General features: G+C 33.0%; 1 protein-coding gene across 1 annotated transcript; it reads right to left on the bottom strand.

The window, feature by feature from the left end:
• Positions 1 to 910: 910 nt before the first annotated feature.
• Positions 911 to 9,511, bottom strand: LOC117109161. The gene is made up of 4 exons (XM_033251413.1): positions 9,274 to 9,511; positions 4,277 to 4,621; positions 4,116 to 4,175; positions 911 to 2,463 (listed from the first exon to the last, which is right to left on the bottom strand). The coding sequence occupies exons 1-3, from the start codon at positions 9,494 to 9,496 to the stop codon at positions 4,126 to 4,128; spliced, it is 618 nt and encodes a 205-aa protein (XP_033107304.1). The 5' UTR covers positions 9,497 to 9,511; the 3' UTR covers positions 911 to 2,463; positions 4,116 to 4,125.
• Positions 9,512 to 12,965: the final 3,454 nt, after the last annotated feature.

Below are 12,965 nucleotides of genomic sequence, written 5' to 3'. Positions count from 1 at the left end.
TCCCCCGACGAGGTGTCAGATTTCCCCGACGAAAGCAAAGTGGGCGTGGTCGAGCTTCGATTAAAAGCCTCCGAAAGTAGTCGGGGGAAGGGGCAAAGGCCCCGAAAATTTCGACAATTTAGGGGTTTCATAGTCTTATTTAATCGATTATAGTCTTGTAAAAAATACATATATTTTTTTCTCCCCGACGAATTGTGCTTTTTCTCCCCGACGGGGGCCCTGGCCTCGACCTCACGACAAGAGAACCTCCCTCCCCCACCCCGTTGGAAGAACCTGCCTATGGGCCTTGTACCTATTCTGACCAGTGCACACTCACCAAGCGTTCATTTATTCATTCATTCTGTCGGTCGGTCGGTCGGTCGGTCTGTCGTTCGTTCTTTCTTCTTTCGTTCGTTCGTTCATTCATTCGTTCGTACGTACGTTCGTTTGTTCGTTCGTTCGTTCAATCATTCGTTCATTCTTTCATCCGTTCATTCCACTGATGTCCACTTATAGATTATGGAGGTCAGTGGTTCATTTGTTCATTCATTCATTTGTTTCTACGTTTCTTCGTTTCGTTGTTTATTATTCAGCTTTAGGCACAGGGTTTAAATGGTGGTAGCCAGTGTGTGTGGGGTGTGGGTATGTGTGTACGTTTGTACATAACCTTGGTGTCTGGTTTAATTCCAGCTAGAGGGAAAACATTCAGATATTATAAGCGCGTCTTTCGGAAGACATTTAATCTGTTGGTTTTGTCAGATGTAGACCGACTGCCCAAATCGCATCAGAAGAACTTCGCTTCCGAAGTCTTTAAAAACCTGTGGATATCCTTGGCGTTTTTAATCCAATAATTTATTTTCTGAAATGTATGTTCTAATAATGAATAAAGTTTATTCACTCATAGAATGATTCTCATTTTAAAGACAGAACGTAAGACAATTCACCAAGCGTGCAGTACATTTTATTGAAAAAAGTCATCACGAGAAACCTTTTTTACTATTCTTTTTACTATTGTATATAGAAAACCTTACGAAAGTAAAAATAGATTGATGAGGTAACAATATTCTCTAAAATAAACACATTGTTATGAACGTTCTACAATATGGCAGTTATGCCTCAACATTCAAGTCAGATGGAGTTTATTCTTTTGAAAAACTAATCACACACAAATTAAACAGAGATTAGAAGCTGCTTTTGGTCGGATACTGTTGTTGTAGTCACATCTCATTCAACTAGGATTTAATTTAAACAAGCTTTCCACAACGGACGGGGCTTAATCAAGTGTAATCCAGCGAAAATAGATTTTTTTGTGTGTAAATGTATCTGTAACTATGTTTAATTATTAATTATGGTTATAATATACTTAAAATGAACGCTGGATGTACAGTACAGGAATTATCACCAATCTGTTTGATCAGATTTTGCTTTAGAGTGTATTCTGGTTCAGAAAACTATTATCAAACAAATGACTCAAAGTTTTTCATCAGTTTGATAAAACATTGTCTGTTGAGTTACTGACAGACAACAATCTAATAGTAGACTTCATACTAACGCAGCTACTTTATTTAATCTGACATAAATTACCAGAGGATGATATTCTTGTAAAACGCACATTGACACTTTTTTCAAGATGTGCTATAATGTAATGGTATTACTTTTAGGTCTATAATTGTTATAAGAATTGTTATAGTGTATTATTATTATAGCTTGTTTTTGTAATGAACTACAGAATATTAAACTTTGGTAGACGTACGTAACAACTTACATATTTGCTTAATGTAATTATTGTAAATACCATTACTCGAATACAGGATCAGATGGATTATACTCGTATCAAGCATTGTCCTTCAACAAATCTACCTATGTTTATATTGCGTTCACGGTTCTAAACAGAAAAACATAATTGTTTGTGAGTTTATAAATGAATTTTCTTCAAAGGCTATGCTTGATACGATTATGATATCATTATTTATCTATTTGTTTAATATTTGATATCAGATCCATTCAGATAAGCAGTGGGTTCTCTAGATTACAAATTGGAATATTTTTGTTTTCTTCTGCATTCAATACCGTACTAGTCCGTCATTTCAGTGGCAAATTTTACAAAATACAGCATGGTGCTTGTTGAACTGAGTGTTTCTGAGTAAAATGTATCGATCAATTCATTCTTTGGAAGTTTAGTACGCACCTACAAAGGTTGTAAACAATTTTCATAGAAAGCCAATTGGAAAGTATCTAAGTTACAAGGTACATTTTTGTCAAACAGTTAACCAGGATGATCTTGAATTTTTTTCAAGGTACTGTATGTTATATACTGTATTGGTTGTTTTTTGGACTCGAAGAAGCAAGCTACAAAGGCATAAAGATTGAGATGCTAATGTGCGCCGTCATCTTTGGTGCCGTTTTTATGAAGAGCATGGTTCATCTTACATTGCACTCGGCAGATTACATCAATCAGCTACTTTGGCGACAGAGTTTGTTAACCTGTGAAAACACGAATAATAAACACCATTATTTGAAAAAGAATTAATAACAAAAGAATACCTTACATAACCCTTAAACGAGAGGATAAGCAGGAGGGAGAGGATAAGGAAGAGAACAAGTACTGGAGAATTTATAAAGAGAAATAAATAAAATTGAAATTAAAATCAATAGAAGAATCTATAGAAAGAAAGGGGAAAAGGAAGAAAACGAAGAGGAAAGATATGTGAGTAATGAGAAGTTGGAAGACAATAGCAGGAAGAGATATTGGAGAAAAGGGGAAAGTACTAGAAATAAGAAAAGCGAACAGAGATGAGAACAGCAGAAAAAAATATAGAGAAAGGCCATAATGAACAGAGAAGAAAGTATATGGGCAATAGAAAAAAAGAGACAAAGAAGGGACAAAAAAAGAGACAAAAAATAGAAAGATGAGTAGCAGTAGCTGCATTTGCCTAGCTGATATTAAAATATATTTACGTTCAAGTTTTTCATTGAAAGTTAATAAACTGACTTAAATATACACAGTAATCAAGTTAAATACATTACTTTAATTTGCTTCTTTAGCTCAAGAAAGACAGTATATCTTTAATATGTAAAAGATTGTGACTGGTCAATAGATCTTGTATTAGGTTGCAGCCCGTAAACAATCACCCACAGGGTACACAGTATGAAATGGGGTCATGCACTTCGAACATCAGCCAGAGCATTACACTTAAGCAGTCGCACCAGCAATGAACAATTACATGCGAAGTAACATTGTATTTCAAACTTTAATAATGAGCATTTTTTTTACATCACAACGGTAAAAATTGACGAATAATTTGCAAAGTAAAAGCTTTCCTGTAATGATTTTGTATCTCCAATTCACTTAAGTAAAGATGAGGATATGTAACGTAGTTATCACTGAAATATACTGTAGATTAGTATTAAATAAGTATGTAATATTTACTTGCTTCAACAATTTTTTTCGGATCAAAACACTTAATAAGCAAGTACAGTTTGCCCTCCAATTCGAACCCACCTTTGGAACCTCAAACTGTGGGGTGGTCTTGGGATTTAGTCTCCACATACATAGAGGGTTAGCTTAGTTTTAATAGATGGAAAGTTGTTATTATTTGGTTATTTGCAAAAAAAAATTGGTCTCGAATTAGAGGGGTCTCGAATTAGAGGGGTCTAGAAATTAGAGGCGTCTAGAGTTGGAGGGTGCACTGTAAGTGGCTTTGTTCAGACGATTGAAACGTTCGTTCCTGACTTATCCTTTTCGTGTACATCATACCAGGATTTTAAATCAAGTTTGACAACCGATGCATACCATAAAGGCGGTATTTTTTACTTAAAATAATATTATGAATTACATCTAATCATAACGTATGTAACCGAATACAACCTTTGTAATGTATATCTGACAAAATATTTAAATATGATGCCAATATATCGTTTTGGGAAATTGAATTTACGAACACAGCCTCTAAATTGTAACAAATTCTTTCAAAGTCACAAAGTAATGTTACATTTTTACTGCAACAGCTGTTAAAAACAGTCAAGCATGTATTTTACATTTAGTATAAAATACCAACATATTAAAATAATCTTTTGATGAATGTTAGCACCTTGATTAAATACCACTAACAACTACACGACAAAGGCCTAGTTACCTGCGGTCTGTCATGACATCATAATTGTTTGGAATTCCTGGAGTGTTACAATTCCGTCACCTGTTAAAAAGAAAAGAGGACATTTTCAAAACTGTTTTATGAAATTAGGCCTATGTTTTCATCGGACTAAAATTTCATTTGCAATATTTTTCTGGTCTTACCGTTTCTATCAGCCTTCCATACAGCATTAGTCAAGCTTTCTACTTCGCGGGCAGTCGAAATCTCATCTGTTGTCACAAAACCGTCTGCGTCTTGATCAAATAATGTGAATAAATCTTCAGTCATTTTTACTATGTCTATTTTCGTCTTATCTACGTCAAACATTAAGGACTTCAGATCGGAAGTTTCTGTAGAAGGCAGGTGTATGTCGCGTTTCATCGGCCTTGGTGGAATTGGTCGAGCTTTACGTGGAGCACCTGGACCGCAAGCCTTAATAGTACCGAAGAGGGCGGCAATCAGGATCAACAATAAACCATGAGACATTTTCTTTTGATGATAATCGGGATCTAAAAAGACAACAAAGGCATAATAGATCATGTTACTTGTGGTAATATTTATCTACATGCACGATGCATTAAAGAAATTGTTCAGAGCTACAAACTTTCTTAATCCATGTACACGTCTTCGACGCCTCCGAGGTGTGAGTCACCCTCTTTAAAAATCATCGGTTCCATTGTTATTAAACTTCTGAATAGGACGCCGGAAATTACCTGAATTAATACCATAGCATATCTAAGCATTTTTCAAGATTCAGCCAGGCTACAATTTTTTAAATATGTCAAGTTAAATGTTAGATTAATATAGAAAGCACTTCGACATCCCGCCCATCCAGGGTGTACTTAAACAGCTGTGTAGCGCAAGTATCAGGATCTTGTTGTCCAGGGTAGCCTAATTGACAATTGATTGATGGCCATACAGACCGCTGGCGTTGAAATGGCCTTGATATTGTTGTTTACTTTAAGACCTTGGACTAAACCGCTATCTGAAAGAACGTTTATTAATACTTTATAATATATACCGCTGATTGGCGCTAAACTTTCAGATTGCTTTAGGCCTATTATTATATTCATCTTTATGTTTCAGCTGTTTTCCAATCCAGGGATATATTATTAAGACCCGGGAAATATTTTTTCAGGCAAAGACCCACCAAATTTTGAATAGCCTTATTTTTGTTTGTTAGACGGATCCTAAAAATGTCGGTCGTTTTTGTATCATCGCTTCATCCCTTTCATTGTGCGCGATGCCGGGTGAGCTACTTCGGGAAATTTCCTACGACATTTTGTATCGTAACTATATTATCAAAAACCGGGTATTTATATAAACAGTAGGCCTATAGTCATGAGTTATGGGTTAGACATTAAATTTTGATATTTTTGTGTAGTTTATTTATTAATAGGCCTACATGCAATAAGAGGCTTAATTTGGAAACAAATACGATAGGATTTTTTGTTTCCTTATCTAAACCAAATACTGTTTTGCACATTGCTGAAGATCTTGCCTAGGCCCGTTAACAAGAATTGAGCGCCAATAACTAGGGCAGAAAACTATGTTGAAATCATTGAGTGTGCACGAGATTTCTGTTTTTAGTGAGTTTTCCGGTCCATTAGTTAATTATGTTATCGGATTATCTTTCATTTAATAATAATTTAAAAAAATCAAAAGAATCGTGTAATCCAATGTTTTACGTTGGTTAACCTTCTTTAGTGTTCCTTGCTAACCCATTACCTCTTTTCATTCCATTTAGTTTTTATTATCAAAGTAACACTACTTGCAATAAATATCACATTTGTAATAAAACGTATACTAATATTATATATATATATATATATATATATATATATGTATAGGCCTATATATATATATATATATATATATATATTTTCTTCAATTCAATAACATTTATTTCCATTACAAAATAATACAAGAACATTGGTGGCATCACCTAATAAGCAACATGCTTGTAGCAGGGATGACATAAACAATACAAACATTCGACAAAATTTAAGAATAAATCTAAACAATATATATACGAAAGGTACATTTCCATATTAATAATAATAATAATAATAATAATAATAATAATAATAATAATAATAATAATAAATAATAATAATAATTAAATGCATTAATAGCTAACAAATCTTACATTTGAATTAGGGTTATCTATTTAAAATATATTAGATTTAAGATTCTTTGTTTAAGCTATTAATGTTGTAATATTCTTCATCACAGGAGGCAAGTTATTCCAGAGTTTTGCACGAGAATATCTAATGCTTTGCTGAAAGATTGAGGTACCGGATGGAGAGGTTAATTGATGAAGAAGATCTCGTGTTTTAGATATATGTTTACGTTAAAGTCAAACATATCATAAAAGCGTTTTGGGTAATTTTATTAAAGCAGTTAAAGACAAATATGGATGTAAATTGCAGGCAATTACAAAGAAAGTACTAATTTTTGCAAGTAGTGTTAATACTTTAAAAGGTTATATTAAATTAATAACAATTAACATCTTTTATATTCTATATTTGAATCTACTACTTTTAACTTGTACATTTATATTTAAAAAAAGATATTAACAGACAGATCTTTAATTTGCTGATACAATTTAAGGATTTTGTAGGTGTCTCTAAATCAGCAAAAGTTATTTCTTTCGATTTGTTTAGGTTGAAAGTTAATAACTTTTTTTTATTCTTTTTTATGAGCTACTCAAGACTTATTTATTTTCTTTTATGAGTTTCCTCTATTAATAGTACTACGGCATGTATTTTAATATAAAAGTAATCTAAGAAGAAAATCAATCCACCGCCATATACACAGAGTTGTTGACAAACCCATCAATTAAACAGCGATAAAATTAAAACATAAAAGAGATTTAGCCTACCAACTACTATAATTTGTAGTTGTACTGTACTTTCATTCATTACGGTTTCGCAATACCAGTCCTGTATGTCGTCATTCATCGCCATCACTATAAACACAGAAGCAATCGCATACCAACACGGTTATACTTCGAATCATTTTGGTGATTCCCAACAACTGATTAAATTAATGAGGATCACCCCATCCGAGCACCCCATGTATCGAGCAGGATTTTCGTAATAGTCTCATGGGGTGTTTTCCGATGGTTATATTTTCTAGATTTTAGCAGGCAACTAGTTAACGCCAGGCTCCGGAGGAAAAATATTTGTTGATATGTTGTAGGCCTACAACTGACAAGACACAAAAAGCATATTTGACGGAAAATTCGGGAGCGGTTAATGAGGTACAGAATTTTGAATATTTAAAAACTTTGGCGGAGGGAAGGGCGTAACCACCATTTTTCCACTTGAAAAATTGGTTTATGGACTGTAAAATGCATAATATTTAAGCCTACATTTCTAAAATATATCTTAAGATTAGTACCTCGGAATAATAATAGGAATATGTATCATTATTATTATTATTATTATTATTATTATTATTATTATTATTATTATTATTAGTATTAATATTATTATTATTAATATTGTTATTAATATTATTATTATTATTATTATTAAATTATTATTGTTATTAGTATCATCATCATCACCATCATATCCTATGATATTCCAAGTACGTGAATTTAACAAACGTTTGTTAATGATTTTCATATACTGCAAATCAGCGAAATGTAATAATATGTCTACACGTAGGCCAGCATGAAGATGTAAGTTATATGCACGTAAGCAATTCAGGTTGCATGACTTTGGTAACTTAACGTTATTAAATCACAAGAGAAAGAGGAAAAGGTTACTAAAAATAATAAGACACGGAGAGTAAGGGGTCGTTCACAATTATCAAAATGTTCGCAAGTATACAAACAGCACTCTTTTTCGGTACCCTTCCCTCCCCCTCTGAAAGTGTACATAAAAAAAAGTGTTGATTTTTCAAAATCATTCTCCATTTTTGTGTGATGTTAACTGAAGTACTTTACCTGGTTGCTTGAAATCTCAATTATATCCATAGTTGCTTTATAATTGTTCATAAAATCTATTATTCTGAATATTGCATGTATTTTTTCATGCACATGTAAAAGTGTATAAATTTGCCTACCCCCTCCTTCTAGCGTACTGTTTGTACACTTGTGAAAATTTTCAAAAATTGTGAACGATCCCTAAGGTTTTAATAAATGACAAAAAATAATAATGTATTCTTAGGCTACCAGGGCATTTTTGAACCACTGATCCTTCTGGTCACACTTTCCAAGTCCTTATGGTGTCTATTTAATAGGGGCCTAATGTAGTACGATAACAGGGCTTTTTTTATAACTTATATACGACAGGTGCATGTAAGCATCAGCTACGATGCCGGTACTTCACTTATCAGCTGATTTCAGGAGCACCACGGGAACTCTCAAATGCAAAATGGCCTATAATATATATATATATATATATATATATATACCATTATTATTATTAATAATAATATATTAATATATTAGTATAGACCTACTATGCGTGGACAACACACCCTACCTCCCGCCCCTTGTATACATATAATATACTTCAAACACATACTTTTTTAAGCAATGTAGAAAATAAGTGCAGAACGAAAATTAATTTTTTATGAAATATATATTAAAATTTACAGAATTAAAAAACATAGGGCCTATGGCAAAATATTAATCAAATATCAAATTAACGTCTGTCATAAATTCTGGACTAAAAAACACGTCATAATTTTATTTACTATATTTCATTTCATTTTATTCAGGAATTAAAATCAGATATAACCTTAATACAAAACAAAAACAAAGAAACAGATAAAAAATTATATATAAGAAATTTAATTCCTAGGGTAACCCAAGAAGTATTTAAAATATAAAAACTTATTTCAGTTGAGGCCCTTAAACAAATTGTTTTCAGTTTTTACCAAGTAAACTGAACATAAAAAAAATTAACAATATATAACACAGTATAATTTATTGGGTTAACACATTATCAGTAATTATTTATTTTATTAATATAATAACTCATAAATAATTAAGTTTTTACTAATTTAAAAACGCTTAATTAAGAATGTATTTCAATTTAATTTATTAACCATTATATAGCATTTTATATAATTATCATTTACATTTACAAACAAATAAATGCAATTAGGCCTATAAGCTATATACCTGTGGATCTAGTCTTACCTTGTACTTTGAAATAGAACCCTGATCTGTCTCTCAGTTTTCTCCACTCCACGCTACAGCTGATGAGCTTGGGAAAGGAACGATTACTCAAAATTACCAAGTTTTTAAGGGGAAGACTTAAGATGACGTCATGGGATTTCCAGGCCCGCACTGGCCATTTGCCCACCACATATCTGTCACTCCTAACACACGCCCACACATGCGCATGCGCTTGTTCTATCATCTCTTTTCTTGCCGGGGTTGTTTTTTGCCTCCCGACAGGACTCGCATCAGCTGATTGGCGAAGGTTTGTGGCCTGATCTTTCAGCTTCCTTACGTCTGACAAGCTTGCACTGAATCAACAACTCTGACATCTAATGAACTCAGCAAGCTTTTGGTAAAATACAGTACAATATTTTCTGAGATGTAATTCCACCTGTTTGGTGACTGGCCCCTTCATGAGGTGCCCATGTGGTCTTGTTTGCGCAATATCCGTTGGGTTCTAAATTAGCTAAGATCACCCGATCTAATTCTGTCAATCTTTAATAGTTAAATATCAGGCAGAATAATATATTTGATTACAAAAAAAGGCACTGTCGCTACGCCAAGGTCTTTCCAATTAATTATCGTAAGATTAAGTGTACATATTTTCTCCAAGGGAGATTCCCATTATATTTTGCCGGAAATTTCAAATTAACAATTGTTTGTTCGAATATGAATTTCCCAGTGTCTAATTTCATTTGGATGAAATCACTAAGAGAATGTAATAGAATATCGAAATAATATTTTTCTATTGAAAGATATTTACAATTAAATCTTTAATACCTAAAGAATTTAATTCAATTCACTATAATTTTCTATTCAGTAAGCAGGGGCAACATCAGTGTTGGCCTATACATTAACGAATAATAATAATAATAATAATAATAATAATAATAATAATAATAATAATAATAATGATGGTGTCGATGATGATTGTCATGATGAAGAATAAATTTATGATAATGATGTGGATGATAATGATTATAATAATGATGATAATGATAACTATAATATATTGATATTTTTGCATTCATCTTTTAATTCTGAATTTGATATCAATATATATTCACTGTCCCTACACATTTTTTTAAAGAACACTGAGGCTGAAATTGCTTGAAAATTAAGAACAAAGAACAAATTGAGGCTGAGAAAAAATGTAAAATGAGATTTTTATTATAAAGAAATAGAAAAACCAAAATATTATATATGTACCTTATGTAGGCAATAGGTGTGACTGTGTAATATCCTCTATAATATAGGTGTACCTACCTGTCATTTGGGGCCATTTTTACCGGAGCCTTTTTTCTAGGGCCATTTTTTTCAGAGGCCATATTTTTCAGTTCCACTTTTATACGTACATTCCAGTACAGTGTATACTGCTGTACAATAATAATTTTGTAGGTTTGAAAAGTGTGTAACATAAGAACAACATAAGAATATTTTGAGTCTGAAATCGACACTGACTCTGGGCAAAATTTTACTGGCTCTTATAAAATAAAAGAAAAGAAAACTGTATTATAATTTGAATCAAAATTAAAATCTATACTCAAAGTAATGTGTTTTTCAACCATTTTCTCACTAAATTTGAAAAAAATAAATCTATAGCCTCTAGATTTCTACCTTCACAATCCATAAAGCTTTTCCAGTTTTTAATCGTACATAATATGCAGTACCCGTAGAGGTACAGTGTATTTAACCAAGAAGTACTCGTCCTCATTATTAACATGTATATGTTAGTAAAAACTCGTACTAAATTGACATTACTGTCATTAAAGTATAAGTAGTAGGCCTAATGATAATTCGAAGTTAAATGGGTATAGGTATCAATCAACTAGTAAATCAAAACCGGTAACAACAGCGTGCGTGTGAAGAAGTGAAAAAGCAACAGTACCGGTAGCTGTCAAGGAATAACGTCTACCGTTTAAAAATAGAACCTGGAACCACATAGGCCTATAACAAGGCAGAGCATTAATACTCGTTAACGTTTCAATATTACACGAGGCCAAGGACAATCTGCGTATCTGCACTAACGAGTATTACTCAACTTACACAAAGACAATCTTTATTATTTTTAGGCCTACTGTGTCCACGCACTGCACTTATGCAAATCAATGAAGTAACGCTCATGATATAGGTGTACTATAATATACCTAAAGAAGATGTCATTACAATGTGCTACACCTTGACAATCAGTGTCTGTTCCTCCTCCTCCTCACATACAATAAAAAGGGACACTGACGTTTCCATTATAATTCATTATAATAATAGAAAATGATTTATACACGTTTCTAGTTTATATCGGTGGCAGCACAAAAGAGAGTCATACTTTGTCAAGCTTTCGTGACCCGGACTTTTTGTAACCCGGACTTTCCGTAACTCAGCCGAGGCGGTCCGTAACATGCAATGTCTTGGTTACGAAATGTCAGCTGTGAGTTACAAAAAAAATCCTGACTACGAAATGTCTGTCATATTGTCATCTTACACACAAACACGTATAAACGCGTGGGTGTGGAGGGTACACGACCCTTTAAAAAATGTTTGCCACTTCCAGGCTTCCCACCTAGCTCACTTGAAATTTGCTGAGAAAATTTCCCTCAAGACTAAAATCGCCTCATATATCACCTTACTTTTCCAGTAGCGCCCCTTTAGTTAAACATCGCGCCCCTCCACTTAACCTTAATCCATGCCCCACCCCAATCAGAACCTCCATTTGCCCATACCTGTCGTTTTATTGTACGCTCGAGTTCCCAAATACTTACTTACTTGCGAAGTACGGATTTACATTCCTAGTACGGTTTTTAATTTTCTTTTTCTTTAGGCCCAAGGCCAAGGATATGCTAAACAGTGAACTTAATCACTTTCTCTAAGTGGCATATCCTTTCACAGGACAAACATAAACATAAGATGCCCTACATACACTAATTTGGTCGTGAGAAAAATCCTGTTACCGTGGCAGGAATTGAACCCAGGACCCTGGGATTGGGTGGCAAGCATCTTAACCACCAAGCTATTCATCTCCACTCATACACGTCAGGTAGGTCAAAAACTTCATTCCTAAAATAAACTACAAAACTAAACAACTTAAGCTACTAAGAGGGAAAAATAATTTAGAACAAACAACACGTTTAAATGAGACCTTTTATTTAACAAATCTTACAAATCTGGATAGAGAACCCGTAAAGGCTTAGTGATATTTTCTCTCCAAAATAATCCTACATTTTGATAAATTGTGTAGAAAGAAAACATACTCAAAAATCTGTTTTTTGACAAAATGTAATGCTTAAATGACTCTGAAGTTGTAAAATTAACTGAAATTGTACGTTTACATTAATAAGTAACTATTTTAAATGTATAATCATGACATAACGTTGTTATGACGTCACTAAAATGTTTCCATATGTTGTTTATTTTACTATGATGTTTAACATTCTTGCGTTGTGTCAGCTGGAAAAGCAATATCATGCGAATGACGCCCAGTAAATTACATAATATGTAATTATTAAAATCTCATATCAGCTCTTGAGTTTTTCTCTTTAACTGTTGATTTTTTTTCAACCATTAAACAAATAATTCAATATTTTATTAACCAGGCCTATAGCGTTAAGTTATGTTTAACATTCTTGCGTTGTGTCAGCTGGAAAAGCAATATCATGCGAATGACGCCCAGTAAG

Source organism: Anneissia japonica, unplaced genomic scaffold (assembly GCF_011630105.1).
Source record: "Anneissia japonica isolate Jap-2015-1 unplaced genomic scaffold, ASM1163010v1 scaffold288040_len302811_cov187, whole genome shotgun sequence".
In the NCBI taxonomy this organism is placed as follows: domain Eukaryota; kingdom Metazoa; phylum Echinodermata; class Crinoidea; order Comatulida; family Comatulidae; genus Anneissia; species Anneissia japonica.
Note: the sequence above shows the minus strand (reverse complement) of the source record. Positions and strands in the feature narration are given on the sequence as shown.